At 54.8% G+C, this 23,794-nt stretch overlaps 7 protein-coding genes across 7 annotated transcripts; 3 read left to right on the top strand and 4 right to left on the bottom strand.

Moving 5' to 3' along the window:
• Positions 1 to 2,394: 2,394 nt before the first annotated feature.
• BDP81DRAFT_449203 (uncharacterized protein) lies at positions 2,395 to 3,123 on the top strand (the record flags this gene model as incomplete). Its single annotated transcript, XM_060592375.1, has 1 exon — positions 2,395 to 3,123. One exon carries the CDS (start codon positions 2,395 to 2,397, stop codon positions 3,121 to 3,123), a length of 729 nt encoding a protein of 242 aa, XP_060445721.1.
• A 1,972-nt stretch (positions 3,124 to 5,095) lies between these two features.
• BDP81DRAFT_460701 (BCS1 N terminal-domain-containing protein) lies at positions 5,096 to 7,132 on the top strand (the record flags this gene model as incomplete). The annotated part of the gene is made up of 1 exon (XM_060593684.1): positions 5,096 to 7,132. One exon carries the CDS (start codon positions 5,096 to 5,098, stop codon positions 7,130 to 7,132), a length of 2,037 nt encoding a protein of 678 aa, XP_060445720.1.
• Positions 7,133 to 7,476: 344 nt separating this feature from the next.
• Positions 7,477 to 8,074, bottom strand: BDP81DRAFT_218674 (uncharacterized protein). The gene has a single exon (XM_060582759.1). It carries the CDS (start codon positions 7,924 to 7,926, stop codon positions 7,573 to 7,575), a length of 354 nt encoding a protein of 117 aa, XP_060445719.1. The 5' UTR covers positions 7,927 to 8,074; the 3' UTR covers positions 7,477 to 7,572.
• A 4,754-nt stretch (positions 8,075 to 12,828) lies between these two features.
• Positions 12,829 to 14,607, top strand: BDP81DRAFT_318178 (hydroxymethylglutaryl-CoA synthase; the record flags this gene model as incomplete). Its single annotated transcript, XM_060584337.1, has 4 exons — positions 12,829 to 12,888; positions 13,150 to 13,252; positions 13,315 to 14,405; positions 14,470 to 14,607. 4 exons carry the CDS (start codon positions 12,829 to 12,831, stop codon positions 14,605 to 14,607), a joined length of 1,392 nt encoding a protein of 463 aa, XP_060445718.1.
• Positions 14,608 to 15,189: 582 nt separating this feature from the next.
• On the bottom strand, positions 15,190 to 16,785 carry BDP81DRAFT_460699 (FAD binding domain-containing protein; the record flags this gene model as incomplete). The annotated part of the gene is made up of 1 exon (XM_060593683.1): positions 15,190 to 16,785. The coding sequence occupies one exon, from the start codon at positions 16,783 to 16,785 to the stop codon at positions 15,190 to 15,192; it is 1,596 nt and encodes a 531-aa protein (XP_060445717.1).
• Positions 16,786 to 17,863: 1,078 nt separating this feature from the next.
• BDP81DRAFT_318746 (alpha/beta hydrolase fold-domain-containing protein) lies at positions 17,864 to 19,358 on the bottom strand (the record flags this gene model as incomplete). The annotated part of the gene is made up of 2 exons (XM_060584382.1): positions 17,864 to 18,578; positions 18,637 to 19,358. 2 exons carry the CDS (start codon positions 19,356 to 19,358, stop codon positions 17,864 to 17,866), a joined length of 1,437 nt encoding a protein of 478 aa, XP_060445716.1.
• Positions 19,359 to 21,869: 2,511 nt separating this feature from the next.
• On the bottom strand, positions 21,870 to 23,713 carry BDP81DRAFT_347862 (peroxisomal membrane anchor protein conserved region-domain-containing protein). Its single transcript, XM_060586156.1, has 4 exons — positions 23,489 to 23,713; positions 23,429 to 23,435; positions 23,063 to 23,373; positions 21,870 to 23,009 (listed from the first exon to the last, which is right to left on the bottom strand). Exons 1-4 carry the CDS (start codon positions 23,519 to 23,521, stop codon positions 22,302 to 22,304), a joined length of 1,059 nt encoding a protein of 352 aa, XP_060445715.1. The 5' UTR covers positions 23,522 to 23,713; the 3' UTR covers positions 21,870 to 22,301.
• Positions 23,714 to 23,794: the final 81 nt, after the last annotated feature.

Genomic DNA, 23,794 nt, shown 5'->3' with positions numbered 1-23,794 from the left:
GCAATAGGAGACGTGCAAGTGCAGTCCTGCGCCAGATGTCCATGGCAGCCTACGTAGTAGTCCTGGATCAGGGATACTACAACAAAATCTCAACGACAACTCCAAGTCATCTGGGTCGACGGATATCTCATAACCATGCTCTCCATATTCATCGTCACCCCCAGCATTCATCAAGGGCCGGTCCCCGTTCGCGATACTCCTTTGCTGCTTCTGGCTACTTGTACCTGTTGTACTATGCGGCTCTGGGCAGTTTGCAAGCCGAGGTATCCAAGCCCGCGGGCTTTCCAACCAACCAACAATTCAGATGCTCGACCCATTCCAACTCTGCCTTTCTCACTCAATCGCCGTTCTGGGCTGAGCCAGTCACGCCTCGCGGCAACTTTCGGTGTGCACCTCTTGCGACCAATAGGTAAGGCAACCATGCAGGCACAGAGTCAGAGTCGAAGTCGCAAAACACTCCGGCATACCGCGAGATAGATGCCTACCAGCCTGCCTCTCGTCAGTCCTGGCACCCGCATATGAATGCATCATCCCATTATCCGTCTCTCGGAGCTACCCCCGGACCATGTAAGCAGCCATTTGCCCGCCCGCTGCGACCGCCCGGAGCTCATCAGTCCCCAGCGTGGGATTTGTTGACGGGTATACTCAGCGGTGGCCAACGCCGTCGGTACGGAGTAGTCTCCTATTGCTTAGACGGACGGATGTAGCTTCGGCCATACTCGTCCCATGATTTCGGCGCGACCTCCATACGAACATGGCACTTCTTTTTACGGTCACATCCACCATACACAGTTCGAGGATGGCGATATGCCCTTCAGCTAGCCTGCTTAGAAGAAGAAAGCGACCAGTCCCAAAAATGGCCGCAATCGACCACTTGCGGGCTAGGCGTCTGCATTCGCATTCCTACGTGGATCGAGGCGAGAGAGAAAGGGTTGCTGTGACCTCTTTTGTATGGTTGGGGATTTTCGCGGCTACTGCACGTTAAGAGATATGTGCGGCCGAGTGGCTCTGATCACTCGATGAGCAGCCCCATTTTCATCCAGTCATCCCCCTACTCTTCCTCTTGGTGAGCAACAGCTGCAAGTACTTCGCGTTGTTGGTCCAGGGGTCGCCTGATGCGGACAGATTTCGTTGGTTGCCTGTTCTTCCTTTCTTCTGCATTTGCAGCCTCATTTCTACTCCACATGGCCGGATATCCCAATAGATGTTGGTTGTGGTCAACGGCAGTCAAGTTAATGGCCGTAGTATTGTGTTCGTCCTAATGGACTACATGCTGCTTGGCCTAGATCTCTCAAGAGCAAACGCCATGACCGGTGACAAGCTTGATTGATGTCACTCTAGTTGCTGCGTCTGGTACGGCATCGTATTGGTCGCAGTGGTGTGACTCGGTATGTTCCAATCGCCGACTGGCAGCAAGTAGGCAGATCATCTGTTTCTTTTTCCCCTCATGTTATCCGTACTTTTTTTGTACGCTTTCTCGTTCTCTCGTTCGGTTCTGTCATCCCCTTACACCATTCTGTGGCATCTGGTCTCGCACATGCGCTGAGTTGTGCCACTCGGCAATGGGTAGCTACCTTGCCTAAAGTACGGTAGGCATATTGGTGTCACCAGACTCGGAACGTGGTTCTTTCGGTGCGCTTTGAGTTGTCTCGAAAGATCGGCGTGAAACACGGTGAAAGGGTTAAATGTGTGTGCAGGGCTGCCGTGGAAGCAGGGCGAGGAAGAAGTGCTTCTTCTGCATCCAAGGAGGGTGCCCAGGTGGGCTGTGAGGGTGAAGTGCATACCCCGCATGAGACACCACTGGTCGTAGCCTTCTTCATATATCGATATTCGGCCACTATCGGTACTGGGTTGTTGGCGATAGGGTGAAAGGGTATTTTTTTCGTCTTGGTTGCCAAGGTGAGGAACGAGACATGCAATTTACGTCCAGTCCCCTTGCCTTTGCACTTTGCATCATGCATGAGCTCGAGCTTGCATGCAGCCATTGCTCTCTGCTCCAGCACTAGCAATGAGACGAGGCGAGCAACGCTGACCAAACATGTAGGTCAGTCCTTCACGACCGTTGCTCAACCCATTCTGCCTGCAATGCCATGCCCATTGCCGAGGGCAATAAGTATTTGATCAAGCCCCATCCCGGGGAATGTCTGTGCAAAGCTCGCTTGTCGTTGTCCGCTCCGTCTCTTCCTCGGTGGTTAAGCAAAACTCTCTACTGCGTTACTTGACCAGTAAGGGTACCGGCCCAAGCAACTTGCTTCCAAGTTCTACCGTGTCATACCAGGGTGTTCCTTCATCTCTTCCCATCTCTCTATACGCAGCTTGTGCTCCTGCTGCTTCTTGTACCATTCGCCCAGACATCCAATTCAGTTTTACCCGTTCGTATCCAAAACGCCAGCCATGGCTCACCAACATCAGCACCGCTTTGACGACGCCGCGTCCGTATCGAGCTACTCCTCCTCCTCCGGAAGCTCGTCCCGGTCGTCCTCCCGATCATCCTCCAGCTCAGGCGGTTCCAAAAAGTCCAGATCGTCCACGACATCCCACTCCAACATCAAGAGCGACCACTGGGCCGTCTCGTTTATGAAATGGACGACGGGCGCACCCCCTGGCAAGCAATTGGCCCTGCGAAAGACCAAAGTCTGCGACTACGAAGAGGACTGGGGCTACGACGACGACGGCGCCGGCAGCGTGTACAGCGACGCGTCGTACATCTCGTACGCCTGGGTCAGTCCCAAATGGGACGATAGTATCTCCGAGATCGCGTCCCGCTCTAGTAGCCGGACGAGCGGTCGGCTCCGGAGGGAGCAGAGGGGTTCTGGTGGGGGTCGGCATCGGTTTACAGTGCCGCCGGCTTCGTTTCAACCACCTCCTCCTCCTCCGTTTAACCACCCCCCGCCTCCGCCTCCACCGAACATGTCTCCGGGACCTGGGTTTCCCATGTACGATGACGAGCCTGCGTTCTTCGATATGAGTGGTGGTGGTATGGATGCCGGGTATCACCCGGCTCCCATGCCGGCCTTCGGAGGCGGTGGCGGCGAACCTGCTTTTGTGGACCTCAATGCCGGAGGCGGCGGTGGTGGTGGTGGTAACAACTTCCCCGGCAAATACGCCGATTGGGATGATTGAGTCCTTTGCTAGTCTCTAAGAGGCTGTGTCTTTTTTCTCTCACTTGGTCACGATTATTGTACGGACATACGGGCAACGGGAAGGCGGTTCATCTCTTTTCTTTTTGGGCTTCGATGACGATCGATATTTGGCGTTTGACAACAAAAACACCCACACACACATACACACTACGAAGCTCCCCCTTCCCTCCAATTGTACCCAGAACATTTTTTTTCGAAGGGAGAGACAGGACCTTCAAGGAAAGTGGGGGAGGGAGAGCTTGATGAATTATGATACCTTGCTTTTTTCACTACTGATATCACAAGAGAATAAGATCACGATACCGATATGTTTATTCTTATGAGTGAAACAATGCTGTAAATGCTTATGCTTGGTTTACAGTAAAGCTACTTCTAGGTTGTGGTATCTACTTTTCCAACTCCGTGGTGAATGTGCATTCGGTAATACTTCAATAGTAGCAACCCAGAGTTCGTATTAAGGGGATTTCAAAGCCCGTTGAAGTCAGACACATCGGAAAAGAAGTGAAACCAGGGTCTCTTGAAATTCCGCCACGAGTATTCACAACGGCGACATGCCTACAGTGATGTCATCTCAAGCAAACTGCCGATAAATTATAGTACCGGCAGACGGGACTAACGGCAACATGGAAGAAAACGGCCTCGGTGCGGATACCTACCGGCTTCTGCGTCATTCGGGGAAGCCGCTGTAGCTTGAGCTCGAGTGTGTGGCTGAGTACATCTGGGCTCTCTGGACCACAGCCACACAGACTTTGCAGTTGGCCTCAACCCACGCACTTCACGGTGCACCCCGTCTAAATTGTCTTGGTCCTGCATCTCAAGATCTATATCATGTACTGCACTTGCTCTCAGCCGCAATGTAGGTAGTACTCTGAATGGCGTAATTGCCATTGTCCTGAGTTGGCATATCGTATATTGCAGTACCTTGCATCTGGAAGAACCTGCGCCACAGCCTGTTTTAATCTGTATGTTGTGCATGGGATCTTTGAGAGTCTCGTTTGGCAAGCCAATTAACATCAGTTTCAAGGATACAAGGGACTTCATTTTGTCGTAGACGCAGGTCTTATTACTACTCTTTCCCCTCCCTCAATCACCTAATTGGCTCATGGGGACCACCTCTCGTTCAACCACTGGTATGTCCCCATACTTTGATGACTGCATATCGAACACCAAACGTAGGTATCTTAACCCAGATTTCCTTCTCGAAGTCTGAGTGGCTCGGCCATGTCCATTGCATATCTTGGGCCGCTCGTTTCCGGCCGTCCTAAACAGCCCTGGACTTCTTTCCCCAGACCGAGTTCCATGTTCATCACTCAGCCTTACAGTCCCAAGAGCCATTAGCGGCAGGCAGCAAATGTTGCCTAGCATTTAGCGTTAGATCTTACTCTTCGTTCTCCAGAAAAAATGCCCCTCCAAGGTTATAGCAGGACTTAGTCTTGCGAAATTCTTACTTCACCGCTGTCCTAGCGCAGGCCGGAGTGACTCAACGATGCTTTGCTTTCCCTCAACCCGGCGGCCTCAGCGACCCATCTTCATGTGCTGACAACCCAAGTCTACTGGACCGGCTGTGTCAATTGGTGTGATGCGGTCCTGCAAACTATCCCGCATACTACACGGTGTGGTTGCAGATGACCCCTGCCTGACTGGCCGAACTTGGGGTCACGAACGCCTCGTTGACGTGGTTGCCTCCCAAACGTATGGGTGTGCGTCTCCATCTATAATTCGACTATATAAAATAGCAGGTTTCTTGCACATTCACTACATAAAGATCTCACACACTTCACTAGTACGACATCTCCTTGTCTCTCTTCCACACAATCCATAAGAGGAAGCATTCTCAGCCGCCTTACCTCTTGCCTTCTTCGAGATATATCAGCCCTACCAGACCGTTTGTATAACATAGACTCATATTGTTTCCCCTCGAGCTGGCCTCATTTTCTCAGCTTCTACAGACAATGGACACAATGACAGATACCGGCTACGCCGACCCCATCAACACATCATCCAGCACGGCACAGCCCGCTCCCCAACTAGCACTGCTGGACTTCTTCTTCCCGGGCTTCAGCGTCTTCACGACAGCATTCCAAAAGTACCTCGGCATCGACCTCAATGTCTACATCCCCCTAGTGATCCTCTGCGGCGGCGCCACCTTTGCCTGGCGGTACTTTAGCGAGTACCTCTGGGAAAAGGTGGAAAAGCACCTCATGTCGACAGTCGAAGTCCGCACCGACGACGAGATCTACAACATCCTCATGTCCTGGGTCGCCGCCCAAAAATTCGCCAAGAACTCGCGGCGCTTCGTCGTTAACACCAACCTGAGCTCGCGATCCTGGTTCCTCTGGCGCTGGGACGACGAAGAGGAAGAGTCGGACGAGTCCTCCTCCGACAGCGGCCTCGTCGAGATCTCGGGCCAGAAGAAGAAGCCCCTCGCCTACACGCCCAGCTTCGGCAGCCACTCCTTCTGGTACCGCGGCCACCTCCTCCTCTTCAAGCGCAGCCAGAACCGCGAGCAGGCCTCCTACCTCGTCGTCAGCGAGCGCGAGGAGATTAGCCTCTCGTGCTTCGGCCGCAACCCCTGGGTCCTCAAGGAGCTCCTCCAGGAGGCCCGCGCCGAGTACCTCAAAAAGGACTCGCAAAAGACTATGATTTACCGCGGCAGCACCCGCGCCGGAACCACGGAGCCGACGTGGCAGCGGTGCATGGCTCGCACCTCCCGGCCCTTCTCGACCGTCATCCTCAACGAGAAGACAAAGAAGGAGCTCGTTGACGACGTCGCCGACTACCTCTCCCCCGTGACCCGGAAATGGTACTCCAACCGCGGTATCCCTTGGCGCAGGGGGTACCTCCTGACGGGCCCCCCCGGCACCGGCAAGTCCTCGCTTTCTCTCGCCCTGGCCGGCTTCTTCAAGATGCGCATCTACATCGTGAGCCTGAGTTCCATCTCGGCCAACGAGGAGAACCTAGCCACCCTCTTCGCCGAGCTGCCCCGGCGGTGCGTCGTCCTCCTCGAGGACATTGACACCGCCGGCCTGACGCACACCCGCGAGAACAACGCGACCGGCGATGCCACCGCAGACGCCAAGGACGGAAGCGGCGACATGGTCCCCGGCCAGCTGACCGCGGGCAACGGCACCACAAACACCAGCGGCCGGCTCTCACTGTCCGGCCTTCTCAACATCCTCGACGGCGTAGCCAGCCAGGAGGGCCGCGTCCTGATCATGACCACCAACCACGTCGAGAAGCTCGACAAGGCCCTCATCCGACCCGGCCGCGTCGACCAGATTGTCAAATTCACCCTGGCCGACGGCGAAATCATCAGCGCCATCTTCCGCGCAATCTACGCGCCCCTCGAGGGCGACGAAGACATTGTCGCACAGCCCCCTGTGCAACAACTGAGAAGCGACACCACCACCACCACCACCCCGGACGACGACGAAGACGAAAAGAAGAAGCTCGCCGCCCAAGCCGCCCCCAGCACCGCAGAAATCGTCGCCACCATCGAAGCCCTCTCCGAAACCTTCGTCTCCCGCATCCCCGCGCACGAGTTCAGTCCCGCCGAGATCCAGGGGTACCTCATGAAGCACAAGCGCAGCGCCTCGGCGGCGGTCGCGGGCGCCGCCGAGTGGGTGACGGAGACACGCAAGGAGAAGAAGGAAAAGGAGCTCAAGGCGGCCGAGGAGAAGCGCGCGGCCGAGGCCAAGGAGAAGGAGGACGCGGAGAAGAAGCGCAAGGCGGAGAAGAAGAGTAAGCGGAGCCGTAGCAAGGAGGTCGCGGCTTCTTCGGATTCATCGTCCTCTTCAGACTCGGATTCTGCCTCCGGCTCGGAGTCGGAGGCTCCTGTTAAGTTGACGACGGCGACGGGCGAGGCCAAGGTTCCGGAGAAGAAGACGGCGGAGGAGCCGGTGGTGGTCTCGGGGGCTAAGGCCGAGCACGGGACCGAGGATGTCACGCAAAAGCGAGACTCGGGTTACGGTACCCCAGTGGAGGTTTGAGAAAGCTGGAGAGCCCCCATTGCATTGCAAAGGATTTGGGGAGTTTGTTTGTTTCTCTTGGGCGTCTGTACTTCTTCTTCTTCCTTTTGCATTGACCGGCGTCCGGGCGGCCGGCTTAGATGGGGAAGATCCGGAAGGAGAACTGCGATCCCATGTCATAGCGTTACCTCTTGAAAGGGGTTTCATTTGATTTCAACCAAGTTGATAGAGAGAGGCATGTTTTATGTCCATCTTTTGGTAGAAAACAATACGCAAATGTATAAGCCATCAAACAAGGATACAATGGAATTGTGATTGTCAACAAATCATTTGAGCCATTGAATAAGGTAAATGACATTGCAACGGAAGCTAGCCACAAACGCCCTCACACATATTAGCGTCTTGACTAACACCGCACTGGCTACCATCAACAACTGACAGCTGTGGGCTCGGTCATTTAATCACTTTGGTCTATTTAGACTCTTGAGGCACAGCCTGGCTGCTCGAGCCCCCCTTGTCCCCTCCGAATCCTGTCTCAGGGTGAGTGTATACGACCAAGTCAAAACATTATCATCCGCTGCTGGAGACTTACTTCCAACAAACAGCTTTCTCGTGACATCGCCAAAACTCCAAAAATCAAAAACATACAACACCAGGTATTCGCTGGTCGTCACCGACCCAACTACTAATCCGGCCCTCATTGGCTTATCTATGGGAGAGCGGACGGGATCCCGAGTTTTCCAATGGGTATGGTCGTATGTGACAACTTTGCGATGCCAAGTTGACCATATCTGCAGATGATGGTAATGGGCCATCAACTGTAGTCTGGGGACAGAGGACCTGGAAATTCCACTGCTGACAGCAGCCTCGCAGCAGCAGGCTTCTGGAAGCAGTTATTGGAACGGACAAGATGCAACTTCGGGGTCCCAGCGGCATAGGAGCAGGCTAGCCAAGGCAGAGTGTCATCATCAATGGTTCGATAAACCTTGGACGGGGTGTGCCCTGGATGCATGTGGTTTCCGAGCTAATAGAACGGGGACATTTGAGAGGTTTGAAGGGAAAGATCTTCAGACGATGAAGAGATGTCCTTGTCCGTGCCTAGCATGCGCCTTCATGCCTTGCCTTGCCGTGCTGTACATTTGATTGCTGCGCAGAAACTGGCGACAGTTCCCAAACTGGAGAAAACTGGAAACTGAGGGGAGGGGCCGGACCATGCAAGCAGCAAACCTGGGCAAGAGGGCCGATGCGAGACCGGTGCGGTGCGGTTCGGGTTGCAGGGCATGAAGAACGAGGGGTTAGAAAGAGAATTTTTCCTTGGACGACGTGATGGTTGTCACGCTCGGTCTAAAAGCCTCGGAGTTCGAGGCTGAATAGAACACTGCGAGAACGGGCCAGCCGCCAGCTGCTTGTGACGTTTCGTTACGCGAGGCGGTTCCATTGTGGATATCCGCCGGGAGGGGCCATCGTTCGGAGGACCGACGCGACGATGCGAGGTCGAAAGCGTGGGATGCCATACCATGGCCACAGGCGATCTAGCAATGATCAGTCACTCAGTCGGAGTTCAGAATACGGGGTTGGTGGGAGAGAGATGAGCTGCAAGGATGCGATCCCCAGAAAAGATCTCACGTCTCTTTTTTATTCCCTCTTTCTTCTTACGTATCGATGTGCGTCTGGCGAGGCGAAACTGTCCAGTTGTGCAAGGGTCCAAATGTCGACATGCTTGTCGCTGACGAGATGCGGCACGAAAGAATGTTTGCGAATCTTATCTAGCTTATTTGCTTGTCTCTGATCTCTGCGGAGTTGGCCGGGCCTTTCAGCCGCTCCCAACGTCGGCAAGGCGAGGACGGGAGGCTCAGCCACGACGGACGCGAACACCATCACCAATGACATGGTGATGAGAATGAAGCCTCGAAGTCGTGTGGTTTGGAGTTTGTGCGATGCGGTGGCTTGGTGGCTGGCCTGTTTGTCACTCTTAGTTCTCCGCTACCCTGGCAAGCCTGGGAAGCTGCTTGCTGCCCTTGCAGTTCTGCAGTCAGACGCATGTGCCTGTGCCTTTTTATGTTCCCAAAAAGACTCTTCCGTGCCTGTGCCTGTGCTCGACCGTAGCCGCTAGATGAATAGTGTAGGTTGTACTCCGTACGACTAGGCAAGTTCCTGTCGATGGAAAGCAAATTGAAATGTCAATATCGGGATGCATGGCCGTTTTGCATGAAGCTAGACTGAACAAGCTTAGCGAGTCAACGCCAGAGAAGGCCGTGGTGTTGTTTAAGATGGAGTTATCAAACGATGAATCGTCAACGAGCAGCAGACGCTATTCCTAATAGAGATTTTGGCAAAATGAGCTGCTGCTTGCCGAAGTTCTGAACGCACGCCTCGGGGTATGCGCAGCGTCTCATACTACTATGCAAGAAGTGACGACGCCCTGGAGAAGTTCGGGAACCTGAAAAGCCAGGTGCACTATATGCCGCCGAGCGAAAGAATTCTTCTCTGCAGCTGCCTTCGTTGCAGAAAAAAGCCCAAGAGTATCCGCAATCTTTCCGCAACTGGCGGGGTCATGCGATATGCCTTCCGTGACGGAGTGAGAGGTGAGGGGCAGAGGCGAGCGAGAATTGCCTTGACGTAAGATGCCCTGCCCTACCAGAGCTTCCCTTCCTCGAAAAGAAACCACAGGCTACAGGAATTGCGCGACTTTTCCTGAAGCGCCTTGAACCAACGCCTGCTGAATGGGTCTTGCTGTCGTTCGACCCTGAGTCGCTCGCAGTTGACGACCGTGTTTCTGAACTTGATTTCCTGCTTCAATGACTAAAATCATGAGCGTAATAATGAATAAGCGCCTCAGAGCTGCCGGCTGCGCTCCTCAGATGGCGGGCTTGTGCCGCCGGTTCAACCAATTCGACCCTTGAACATCGTCTGCCTGCCATGGCATGCATCGTGCTTCTAATTGCCGCGTTGCTGGCCTCAAGAAGCGTCTGCGGCCCGGTCCAGTGGATCCCCAATATATGGAACACGAAGCATCTTCGGAGCACTAGAAGCAAAGTACAAGGCTTGCCATGTTATCAAGTACCTAGATCTATGCATCTCTCTGTGTCTTGCTTGTCGCTTCACATGCTTTACGTCAGATACCTCCGTCCTTGAGACAAGCGATGCCAAGCTACGGAAGGGGTAAACCGCGGGGCTGGAGGGGGGGAAAAGTCTCTCACCACGTTGAGCCGTTTCCATGTCTCAGTGTAAGCGAGCTCAAGCTGTCTTTAGCAAGTTTTGATGGTCTTTCAGACACATTAGCTGTTCATCATGCAAGTGCGACGCCGCGACAGTCGGATAGACAGGCATCAAACGCTTCGTTCCGAGATGCCGCCCGTCTTGCTATGGCCAGGTAGCGATCCAGCTGTGAGCCAACGCTGGAGAGAGAGGCAGAACGGAAGACTTTCTTCGTCTGTTCGAAAATTTCATCACTCCGATGGGAAAAAAAAAAACGTGCGAGAGTCGAGCAAGGTACAGCTGGGTACTTGTCGCAAGTCGAACTTGCCTCACGAAAGTATCCATCTGGATGGCACCTTCGATGGAGGGGCAGATTGATAAGGTACCTTTTGGCGTTCGGCCCCGCTTGACTGTACATTGACCCCACCAAGCCTTCCGAATGGGCCAAGACGAGAATGTTCAGGTGGGTACGTACTCCGTACTCCGTACCGCTACACCTTGGAGGGGAATCGCCATTTCCCATCTTTGGTACTAAGGTACCTACTCCGTACCGCTGGTGGTGATAGATCTGCTTCCTTCTCACCACACAAGGCGAGGTACCTACCTGCCCACCCACACAACAGAGCACCGTCCCCCTCCAACTCGATCCATCAATCATTCAGCAGCACCGCGAGTCCCTTTCTTCTTGGATGTTTCTTGTCAGTCTGGCATTGTGCTTGCACGACCTCACTGCATTCCGGACGCAGGGTCCGTCGCAACCTTATCTACTTTACCAGGCTCACCGGGGTCCTCCATTCATCCGTCATGTTGGATATCGGTTGCTGCTTGAGGCTTCAGCTCAAGTGATGCCATAACGACAGATACCTTCAGCGAGCTAGGAAACATGGCAGCCAGCTCATTCAGGCCCAACAGTCCATCCAACTGGCTTCTGAAGATTGCCGGATGTCTCAATTTCCCTGGCGCCGGATGTCATTGTCGTTGACCTCTCGCCTCGCTTGAGTATGTAGCTAGCTGCTAATTACCTTAGCTTACAGAGAACGTTTGCTACATCTTGTCATGCCGCTGCTAAAACAAACAAGACAATTCTTTGACGCCAAGGCAAACGTGTGCTAGTGCAGACCGAGGTCAAGAGAAATACGCCAAGTTTGCGAATGCGCCGACTCCGAAGTGGAGGCAGGAAAAGGAAGGGTCGTTGGCGCAGCGCCAGATAAGCATGATAAGGCAACGATACCTTGGTACCTCACCTTGTCCCCAAGGGTCCTCGCTTCCAATCTTAATTGTTCGGAATACGGCAACATCATCATCACATTATCCAGTCGAGGACACTACAGAGTAGATGACCCGGTATTGAAGACTTATACAGGCAGATCAGCACATAGACCACTTGAAGCAAGAACTGAGTACATGTGCTCATTCGGAGGGAAATTCTTCGGAACCCTGGATCGGGTTGGGCATTGCGCCGAACTGGCTGCGCGCGCAGGCCGCACACTCCCTCTTCCCCAACCCAAGCCACCGGTTGTCACACAAGTCGCACACTGCGAGTCTGCCCCGCCACCGCCGGTGTTCGTTCCTGGGCTCTCTCTCGTCGGGGTTTTCGGGTGTCTCGTTACTGTTACTGTCCAAGGAAGGTCATGTAGATGGGGAGAGTGAGGTGGTCTTTCTTTCCTGTCCAATGTAGAGGCGCCGGACAGCGGACAGCTTTGCTTGGTCTGGGATGTTGCTACTTGTTGATGCGCGTCCAGTCCCGTCGCACAAGTAGTGGGATGTACATCCCCTCTATGGACCATGGACCATGGTCCTGTGGTGTATGAGTATGACTATGATCCCACCCATCAACGGATACCTAGCTCGTTTTCGCCCTTGGTCAATGGTCTGGCTGTATGGTGTGTTGCGACGTCAGTGGGGATTTAATATTAAATCACTCCCCCGTACCTTTTTTTGCCTATGCCGCCGTAAGTCTGCTCCTATCATCTGCAGAGCTGTGGGAATAAACAGAAGAAGAATTGGAAAAAAAAAAAGATAAACGCCCCTTCCACCAACTCGACTTCTGGACCCTCTTCTTGCTGTTACTACTGCTGCTGCCTCCCGTTTGTCTCCGTCCCAACATCTTTTTACCCACTGCCTCCCTCTCCTGATTTCTTCTCATTCACAGCTTCCTCCCTCCTCCTCCTCTTCCTCCTACACCTATTCTTCCTTCTTCTTCCTCCTCATCCTTCCAAACTCTCTCCAACACACACTTTGGTCTTTCACGGAAAGACGACCACCCTCTACCAATAGGTGCGTTGGGCCCGAGTTCACTGCCCCTCCCCCTCTTCTTCCCGTCCCCTCCTTGGTGCTGGAACATCCTTGTCCTGATTCTGCACGTTGGGCACCTTTGGCGACCTGTTTGCCAGGCGCGTTGAAACGGCGGTGAATGGGGGTTTGGGAGTTCAAAAATAAGTCTTTCTGGCTAACTCTTCACCCTTTTCGTAGACTTCAATTCTCCCAAAATCACAGTCTGTACGATCGCGCCGTCCAAAATGGCTTCCAGACCTGAGAACATTGGCATCAAGGCCATCGAAATCTACTTCCCCAACCAGGTTGGTCTCACCATGCTTTTTTTTTTTGCGCCACCACCACCGCCAAATTGCTGGAAGAGGGAGAGCGAGAGAAAAAAAAAACCCGAAAAACCGCGCTCTGCCCCTCAGCGCCGAAATCGCAATCCACCCACCAGCACAGCCAGAATTACCCCTCCTCAATCTCCCGCCCCGGGCTGGGGCGCGTCAAAAAGCCGCTCCATCTTGAAGCTCTCGCAAGATTCTGAGAGCATTGTACTGACTTGTTTGCTTCCCGCCGTGTAGTATGTCGAGCAGACCGAGCTCGAGACCTTCGATGGCGTCAGCGCCGGCAAGTACACTATCGGCCTTGGCCAGACCAAGATGGCCTTCTGCGACGACCGCGAGGGTGAGTTCCGCCTTCTTCTCCCCAAAGCCGTTGCTTGCTCTAATCTTTCACGCTCTTTGTAGACATCTACTCCTTCGCCTTGACCGTTACCTCCAACCTGATCAAGAAGTACAACATTGACACCAACTCCATTGGTCGCCTCGAGGTCGGCACTGAGACCCTTCTGGACAAGTCCAAGTCGGTCAAGACTGTGCTCATGCAGCTTTTCGGCGACAACACCAACATTGAGGGTGTCGACACCGTGAACGCCTGCTACGGAGGCACCAACGCCTTCCTCAACTCTGTCAACTGGATCGAGTCTTCCGCCTGGGACGGCCGTGATGCCATTGTCGTCGCTGGTGACATTGCCCTCTACGCCAAGGGCAACGCCCGCCCCACTGGAGGCGCTGGCGCCGTCGCCATGCTTGTTGGCCCCAACGCTCCCGTTGTTCTGGAGCCCGGTCTGCGTGGTACCTACATGTCCCACGTTTACGATTTCTACAAGCCCGACCTCACCAGCGAGTACCCCTACGTCGATGGTCACTACTCCCTGACCTGCTACACCAAGGCTCTGGATGCTGCCTATCGTGAGTACAACAAGCGTGAGGCCAAGCTCTCCAAGGCCGCCAACGGCCACGCCAACGGCAACGGAACCACCAACGGAGAGTCCAAGCTCCCCAAGACCAGCCTTGACAGATTCGACTACTTCTCCTTCCACGCCCCCAACTGCAAGCTCGTCGCCAAGTCGTACGCTCGTCTGCTTTACCACGACTACCTTGCCGATGCCGACTCATCCGTCTTCGCTGAGGTCGCCCCCGAGCTTCGCGATATGGACTACGAGAAGTCGCTGACCGACAAGGTCGTCGAGAAGACCTTCATGGGTCTCACCAAGAAGAAGTACCAGGAGAGAGTCGCTCCCGGTGCCCAGGTCGCCACCCTCCTCGGCAACATGTACTGCGGTAGCGTTTGGGGCGGTATTGCCAGCTTGCTGTCCTACGTTGACGCTGCCACCCTCAAGGACAAGCGCGTTGGCGTCTTCAGCTACGGCTCCGGTCTGGCTGCCAGCTTCCTGTCTTTCCGCATCAACGGCGACGTCACTCCTCTCGCCAAGGTTCTCGACATTCCCGCCAGACTCGAGGCCCGCACCAAGCTCAGCCCCGAGACCTACGAGGCCGTAAGCAACTCTTTCCCCAAGCACAATGCAAACGAGAGAACCCCCGCTGATAATGAAACTACAGTTCTGCGACCTCCGCCACCAGGCTCACCTCCAGAAGGACTTCTCCCCCAAGGGTGACGCCTCCACCATCACCCCCGGCACATACTACCTGGAGAAGGTCAACGACAAGTTCCAGCGTTCCTACAGCGTCAAGGCATGAAACCGACAATGACTTTTTTGTTCTTGGAATTACGAAACAAATAGAGGCGGCTGCATAGATCTTGCGACATCATGATAACTGAAGGAGCATGGCCAGCATTACGTAGTTTAATCAGAGGAGGAAATACAGAGGCGCCGCCGGCCACGACAGACGGAGATTCTGTTGTGAGAGAGGATATGGCGCGTGGAATGCACCTCGCAACGGGGGCATTGTATATACCGGGCCAGATAGCCGTATTTGAGCGTCCTGAAGGACGAATGAAGCTGGAAGAATAGATGAATGAATTGAATCACGCCCTAACCTCTTGAACTCGCAAGTGGGAAAAGTGATCCTTGTGCTGTTCATGTTCCATGACCTCGTTTCTGATAATCCTGTCTATGCCAAAATGCTAAAGCCCTCCTTTTGCGGTTGACTGTGATGCTACTGATGCTACACTACTAATACATGTCACGCATGACATTCTATGGGTAATATGCTTGGCCGTTTCTAACACGAATTACGCCCGACATGAGAATCACTAGTCACGTCCATGTATGATGCGACCTCACCTCGCCTTCTTACTCGTACACTCTAACATTTCCTTCATTTATCACCCTTCCACTTCCACTCAGCCCGGCGGTGCAAATGGTAATCCTTGCTCTGAATAGCCTTATAGATACCATACAGACCGCCAATGGGCGGCTTGGACTTGAGGACGTCGCGCCAGCCCTTCTTCTCGCCCTTGCGGGCCTCGACGTCGACTTTCACCTTGTTGTATACGGTCGGCAGCGTCGTGGCATTGTACTTTTCGCGCAGGGCCTCGTACCAGCTCTTGTTGTTGTAGGCCTGCCAGAACTCGTCTTCGGTGTAGTACGTGTGCGCGTACAGCCACTTCATGCCGCCCAGCTCGCGGAGCTTGTGCTCGAGGGCGCGGTTCTTGGAGACGAATTCGGCGGGGTCCGAGGGGCCCCAGCCCCAGAGGCCGATGTTGAGCATCGGTTTGGGGGCCGTTACCGTGCTGCTGCTGCTGCTGCTGCTACCTTCGGCTGCTGGCAGAGTCTCGACCTCGCCCGTGTGCGGGTGGAACGTCGGCGGGGCGGTCTGCTTCAGCGGGCAGAGCCACAGCGGCCAGATGTCAAAGTTCTCGGCCGTGTAGTCGACGAAGCGCTCGGCGTTCTTGTAGGGGAGGGCGAGGTCCTGGACGACGAAGCGGGCTGACTCGCCGCTGCCGTGGAGGGCGCGGTAGAGCATGCGCGTGTGCAAGAAGTCGTCGAGGAACCAGCGGGTGAAGCGCGTAAAGGGGACGTACTTGAAGTAGTCGAAAGCGGCGGCGCCGACCCAGAAGCCGGCGCGGTCGTAGCGGAAGAGGTACTCGGCCAGGGGCACGTAGTCGACCACGGTGGACGACGGAGAGGATGAGGACGTCGCCACTGCGGCTTCGCTGTTGGCGGAGCCGGCGGTGAGGGTGCGGTCTTTGACGTGCAGGTAGAACCAGGGGTCCCAGGCGCCGCTGAAGGTCTGCGGCTTCCGGTCCGCGGGGATCTCGTCCGTCAGCTTGCCGGTGATGACGACGCCGTGGTCCTTGGAGAAGAGGATGCCGTCGACGTAGTCGTTTTCGGCGTTGAGCGTCTCGGCCTGGACGGTCTCGACGGCCTCGGCGACGCTGTGGGTGCGGTGGTACGTTGTCTTTACGTACTTTTTCGCCTCGACGAGCTGCAGCTCAATCATGGTGGTGACGCCGAGCGTGCCGACCGCGCCCGCGGCGCCGCGGAACAGGTCGGCGCGCTCGTTGGTGCGGTTGGCGCGGACGACCTGCCCGTCGGCGAGGACCATTTCGACCTCGTTGATGGTGTCGTCGAAGAAGCCGTGCTTGAAGCTCGAGGACTCGCCGGCGGTGCCCGCGTAGCCGCCGCCCGCAGTGATGCCGGGGAACTCCATGACGACGGGGGGGATGAGGCCGTGGCGGAGGGTGCCCTCGACGAGGCGGTCCATGGGGACGTTTGGCTCGACGAGGGCGGTGCGGCGGGCCTTGTTGACCTCGAGGACACTGCCGAGGGCCGAGATGTCGACGACACGGTCGCGGCGGAAGGGCCGGGTGCTGTTTGTCGAGCCGTGGAAGATGCGGTAGGGTTCCTTGCGGTCGAAGAAGGAGCGCACCGCGGCGGCGATCTTGGAGACGGTTTTCTGGTGGCGCTCCATTGTGAAAGTAGGGAAGTGCTTTCCGGCGTATTTTTCGGCCCCTGCTGTGAGTTTTCCCCCTTCCTTGTTCGGGTGTTTTGTGAGATCTTGGTGAGATCTCTTGTGTGTTCACATCCAGCACGGGGGTGAGAGTGAGATGTGAGATGTGAGTGAGAGCTACGTCAATGAGATTTGGATGTGAGGTGAGATTTTTCCAGACGTCGCGCCGGCGCCGCAGCGCCACGTTTTTGGAGCTGTAGGTGCCTTAGCTCACCCGCATGTACTTAATCAAGGTTCTGACAGGGGGTGCTACCTTACCCGGAGCTCTTCGATGCAGGGGTAGTTCCAACCTCAACCATCTCCTACTTTACATTCTCAGAAACCAGCCTGCAATCTGCAACTTCTAGCCACCCGTGGGCCATTAGTACGTGAGAGAATGACTTCCAGGGTCACCAGCCATCAGTTCACGTTCGTTGTACTCAGATCGCTGGACACGGGAGCCCCTGCATCTTCGGAAAACTTCCATCAAAGATGAGAGGTGACACGCCGAACTACGGCCCGATGCCGATACAGCAAACAAACATGGTGTGCGTGAGAGATCTTTACCAAATCCGCCATCTCACCTTGCTGCACTGCAACACGCCCGGGCATTTCCCAACTCTTCAGTCGTCACGAACGGGTGGATCGGCGCACAGTAAACCTCCGTATTCGTGATACACGTTTCGTTGGCTAAGAAAGCATATGAAATGTTGGCACTTAGAACGGGGCGGACAAGAATGCTCTTCTTGGCTTTAGAGATCCGTCCGCTGCTTATTCAACGAGATGATCCCAGCAACCAAGGGTAAGTACACACACTCACACTCTCAAGTCCCATTTTCTGGCTGCGAAGCTACCTTGTTCGGTTTTGTGCAATTGCTCGCCCTACTATCATTCCTTTTTCTCATGAGGCGTTCAAATAATTACATGGTCTGATGTTGAATGTGCAAAATCATTAATAATCTCTCCCCCTGTTCATCGAAAAAAAAAAGCCGTAAAGCTCATCATCAGCCATCGACGACGCGACCCTTTCCGCACCCCCTTCATCCCGGCGGGATAGGATCTAGAGTTTCGCCGTAGTCTCTGGCGCAGCCGCCAATGTCGTCTCCTTCTTAGCGAGCACCCTCTTCTGCACGTCCTCAGCGCTCACGGCACTCAACGACTCAAAGTCGAGAACCTCTTCCTGCAGCGTCTTGGACTTGATCGTCGTCGCCCTGGAATCGATCGTCTCCGGGTTCGTCACAGCCCTCTTCATAAAGTTGGTCCACCCCTCAAAGCACCGCTGCGCATTGGGTATCTTTGTCAGAATCAGCGCGAAGCAGTGCGGCATCCCCTCGTACTCCTCGAAAACGACAGGCACGCCGTCCTGGTGCAGCTTGCGCGCCATGTACTTGTCCTCGTCCGCCAGCAGCTCCCACCCGGTACACATGTACACGGGAGGCGCCCCGGCCCAGCTGCGGCTCATCAGGAGCGTCACCAGGGGGTGGGCGAGGAGGTCGTCGTCGGCGTACATGTTTGTCCGGGGCGGTTTCGCGGGCCAGGCGTCGCAGGGGGGCGGTTGGTACTTTGCGTAGACTTCGCCTGTTGGGAGGTAGTCGAATTCTCCGTTGGCGTCCCAGCTGGGCGAGCTTTGCGTGATGTCCATCCATGGTGAGTTGAGTGCGAGTCCTGCGGGTAGGGGGATGTCTCTCTCTTCGCCCAGCCAGCGGATCTTTCGATTTTGTCTGTGCAGCTCGAGGAGGAGTTGTAGCAGAGATAGACTCAGGTTTCCCCCGGCACTATAGCGTTTTTGGTTAGCAAACCACATTCACATCCTGACACTGGAGACTTTCTCACCTGTCTCCGGCAACCACAATGTGTTTCGGGTCGACCGCTTGGTGGTAAGCATCGGGTGGAGGGTATAGCAGAGTCAAGTAGGAAACCAAAGCGTCTAATAGAGCCGACGGGAAAGGGTTCTGCGGAGCCAAGCGGTACCGGACCGAGTATACACGGCCTCCGGTCAACTTGGCAATCTTCTTCGTAGCTGGTCGGTGAGTCGCCGGGTCGCAGAGATAGTAGGCTCCTCCGTGAAGGTACAGCACCGTCAGGGGGCTGGTGATCTCCTTCTGTAGCTTTTCAAACTTGTCCTTCTCCCCGATCGCGGGCGGCCGCTCCTCTTCCGTCGCACCGGCACGGTAGCCCGTCCACTCGGCCTCCACTGGCACGATATCCGGCAGCCGCAGCTTGAGTTCTGGCGTATCCGGGCCCCTGGTTGACTGTATAATTCCGATGAGGGCATCGCGCACGTCGGTTTCTGGCGGTACGGGGCTAGCGTATGTGGCAACCCATATTCTCCCCTTGACGCCGCTATCGCGGTTGGTGAGCTTCTGTGTAGACGTGATGGAGCGCAACTTGGCTGGCTGGAGGTATGAACGTATCACTGAGATGATGAGATCGCTCCGCAGATCTAGGTACTGAGACGACTTCGACAAGCGCAGAACATGAAGCAGTGCCACCCTCGTTATCAAAGGCACCTTGGGCAGCAACGACAACAGCAACTTGAACTGGGCAGGGTCCATATTGAGAGGGTTCGGATAGTCGAAGGATGAGCGGGACATGGCTAAAAAGGGAGGAAATGGCGGGCAGACGACGGCCTAGGCAAGGGATATATAAGAAGGATAGAATCAAGACGCAAGTGGAAGGTCGAGGCCAAGACGGTACTATGCCTGACGTGGTTGAAACACCAGGAACAACACACGCTACGCCAGCAAAAGAAGGCTGCAATCCGTCGATAGAAGGTCGCAACGGTCAAGGGCTAGGGGTCGACAGGATGTTCAGATGAGGAGGGAATTGGTTGCGGGACCCCCTGGACATCAGGTTCGGAGCCACTCACACTCACACGCAGACCTCACCGACGGATCGGCGGTCCCTTGGGAAAGAGGTATCTAGCCTCTGGGAACAGGGTACCAAGGTCGAAGAGCAGACAGGGTAAAGCTGAGAAAGCTTGCCGTGGAGTGTGTACGTGTCTGCGGTGTGGATGGGAATAGCTGCTGTTGTGGGGAAAGCGGGAACGTGTTTGCAATCTACTGAGAGAAGATAGGAAGAACCAGAATGGAGAAGAAAACCAATGTAACGGTATTAGATGGTAGCCCGCAGGTGCCCGCGACATAAGCCAAAGTAAGAAACTAGGAACAGTATTGAAAAATAAAAGAAAGCCAACGAGACTGGGGTGCTTCGTTGGCAACGAAGGCGAATTACCTCAGGTCAATGGCAGACAAATCGATGACATGTCGATTAGCAAAAAAAAAAAAAAAAAAAAAAAAAAAAAGTGTCTCGGCTGGTGGGATTTCCCCTCGACTAATCGCTTGTGGCCATCAAACGAATGCGCGGTCTAAGGCAAGTTTTACCTCACGCCGTTAGCTTCCCGCTTTAACCCTTGCATCATGTGCCAAAGGCTACTGGTGTTGTATTCGTAGAGAGGGAGGTCCGCCATATTGGGAAACAACCTCATGGTCACTCCAAATTCTTGATCCATTGGGGCCCCGGGGCACAGCGATGATGGATGGATGGGAGGGAAGTGGAGGGTTAGAAGAGGCCGAGGGGCCGAAGGAGGGCGAAGATTGAACATGAGTGGCGCGCAGGACGACAATCACGAGGAGGCCCGGCGCAATGCGAAGGGTTCCAGAAGCCGTGAGTGGTCGGTAGATGAAAAAGAGAGTCTGAATCGACTGTTTGGTAACTTCTGTACAGCACGGTAAGGTAGGCTTTAGCTTCAGCCTGTCCTTTGGGGGGGAAGCGTGGAGAGGTTGTTGATTGAGATGGCAGATGCAGTGGCGGGGATGAGCCTGGCAGGCGTTATGTTTGAGTATTACCGTTGCTGGAAAAAGAGTCAAAGACCAGACGGACGGCAAGCCGCAAAAAAGACGAGGGTCGTTGGCTTTTGCTTCATCGACAGCGGCGGTCCGGGGGGATTGCTGTTGTTCGCTCCGCAAGGACGGTCGAAAGAGGAAATTGTTGCGGAAAAGGGTGGAACATGTTCGTTGCTTGTTCTTCGGCCCGCTCTAATGCTCTCCCTCACCTCTCATTACTGACTAGATAGATACCTTACCTTAGACTGGGTACGGATACCTGCTGCTGGGGGGCATGCCAAAGCTGGGCGATTTCCTTCTTTTTTTCCCTACTCATCATCTTTGAAGACTTGGATGGTGAAGGGAAACGATGAATGTGTCAGTGTTTGACAGTAGAACGAACGCTCTTTGACATTTGCTCCGAAGGCCTCCCATGTGGTTGACAACTGATACATGCTTACAATGTACTTTGAGGCTACCTCAAGGCGCAAAGCTACTGCGCGGAGCCATCCGCCCTGCTTCAAGGTGGCTGGCATCTTGGAGTGATAGATGCTTCTTTACTCCGTACTTTTCAGAAGTTCAGATAGGTATGTACTCAACCATACCCCTCATCCTAGCCCTGCATTCTTCATTCTGCTTCTCAAACATCCGACCCATCGTCTGTGGGCTGAAGCAGATGGACATGGGCTGCTGCAGCACAAAGCTCCAGTTGGGGTACACTATTAGAGTGAGATCTGCGCCCGTTGCTGAATCAAGCGCGATTCACAGAGAGAGAGAGAGAGAGACCGCATCCCACACAAGACACTAGAACCCCATGCTCATACCTCTCCGTTTTTAGTTTTCTGCCCCTTCCCTCGGATGATTAACGTCGCTTAGATGGAAGAAGAAATGCACCCAATCCTACGGCTCCGGCAGTGGGCCCCCGGGCGTTCAGGCGCGCTCCCGCAACACCATCGGGCGACGCCACCCCATTTCAGTCCGGCTTGCGAAGATCGTCAGATACCTGCGCTGTTTTATCTGTAGGCTCACATTCTACGGGTACCAATTCTCTCAACACTCACACTCTCTCTTCTGCCTGACCGACATCTATGTGGATCCCCTCAAACTGCACATCGCCAATGGTCTTTCGTAATCCAAGGTGCTTATGAAACTGACTGCGTGACAGCGTGTGGTCTGGGTACGCTTCTCATCTGGCATCAGCAGCCTACCTACTAAAATAGAATGAGACGGGCTCATTTCGTGGTGAGACGTTGACACGCACACCCACACGCACACCGCGCCAACGAACCTTTTCTCCCCCGCGAGACCCTCCTCGCTTACGGAACAATTATGGCAACACCCGAGATCGCGACCAGCCCATGTAAAACATGTCAATTGAACCCTGGCCAGCCTCACAAGTCACAGTCACAACCCTTCTGACCCCTGAAGCTGCGGTCCGGGGCTGGGCTGGGCTTCTTCTGGCTCTGCACGTGGGAAAACTGTCACACAAAGTCGCTTTCGGATGTTTTATGCCGCATACACATACCTAGCTTCAAGGCTTATATCTACCTTACTACTCTGTACAGGTGACTCTTTCAAAAACCCACAAGCGCAATTACACCCGTCGCTCTCCTGTTCATGACGCAATGAAATCATAGATGTATACTGTACATTGTGTTCCCTTTTTTAGCCCATTTACGAAGAAGCGGATGCCTGCTGCTGCGAGTTGCTGTCGGACGCAGTTCCGTTCGTCGCTGCTGGTGAGGCCGCAGAATCCTTGTTGGCCATGGCCATCTGCCAGGCCGGAATAGAGGCCTTTGCGCCCGTGGCACCGCTGAACGGCGAAGGGCGGTTGAAGGTCGGCGTGCTAGCAGGCTTGCTGGCATCGGTGCCGGCAGCGGCCTCGGTGCTGCTCGCGGAAGTATCGTTGCCCGTGGTACCGGTGCGGTTCATAGCAGGAGAAGCAGGCGTAGCGGTCGCACCAGTTCGCAGACCGTTGGCCGGCGTCGATGATGACGCGGCAGTCATGCGTTGTGTTATCAGGGTCTTGAGGCTAGTGAGTTCGGTGTTGACCTCCTTCAGTCTCGAGTCGGTAAGATCCTTCTGGGTGTTCATAGCCTTGGGGATGGAATCCTTGAGGATCTGCACATCGTCCTTGACGCGCTGTGTCTCGAGTTCTCGTCGCTGGTTGGCGTTCCTCAGCTCCGTCATGATCTTTTCAATGTCCTCCAGAGCTGTGTCCAGCTTTTCGGTCCGCTTTTGCTCCGTAGCCTTGAGTTCTTCTGTGTCCTTGGCCAGCTGCTCTACAAGCCCGAAGGCCTTGTCGAACTGCTCCTCGATCGACTTCTTGTCCTGCTCGAGCTTTTCGGGTGTTGGCGGCGCAATCAAGGGAACCACGTATCGCTAGCTTTGTCAGTCATCTACATTCCCAGAGCTAAAGGTGTGGATGTCCGTACCTTTGCCAGAGTATATGCGCCGTAGCTGAAACCACCAACAACTGTTGCCATGATGAACCAGTCCCTCCAGTCCCTCTTAGGGGGCGGCGGTGGAGGTTGCCATGCCTGGTACTGAGGAGGGTATGATGGCTGGTAGTATTGTTGCGGTTGTTGCTGTTGTTGCTGCTGAGCGACCGGCATCGGACCCGGTGCAGCCTGGACGCCGACTCTAGACAGAGCGGCATCGATTTCCTCTTGGGTCAAGTTCTTAGTCCGTAGGAACGACATGCGGCTCTCGATGGATGAGCTTGCAACACTCGGGTCTTGCAGAACTACAGTTCGGTCAGTCTAAGGTCGCGCGCGATACATCGGTTCGTCGGTACTAACACTGCGTCTGTCTACAAGTTAGCGGGTCGTCTTTGGAGATTGGGGCTGGGGTCACCGTACCGCTGAGGCGACGATATCCTCTCGTATCGCCATCTTCAATGTGTCACCTTATCAACCTCGCCGCGATCTCCTTCAGTGAAGAACACGCTTTGCGGCAGTAGAGGCGAAGGGAAAAGGCATGTGCAGGTGGAAGGATTGACGGAGGTTCCTTCGCGACCTTGATTACGTGCAATAATGGGTGGCCGGATCTTGAGCCGAGGCTTCGGCGCAGGGCAGCGGCTGGGGAAATGTCTGGAGCGATTACCTAATGCGGAGAAATGCCGAGTAAGTACCGTCCGGACGTCCTCGCCCGCCGTCACGTGTTGG

This window comes from Colletotrichum phormii, assembly GCF_030913505.1.
Source record: "Colletotrichum phormii strain CBS 102054 chromosome Unknown BDP81scaffold_9, whole genome shotgun sequence".
NCBI lineage: Eukaryota > Fungi > Ascomycota > Sordariomycetes > Glomerellales > Glomerellaceae > Colletotrichum > Colletotrichum phormii.
This window is presented reverse-complemented; position numbering and strand designations above follow the sequence as displayed.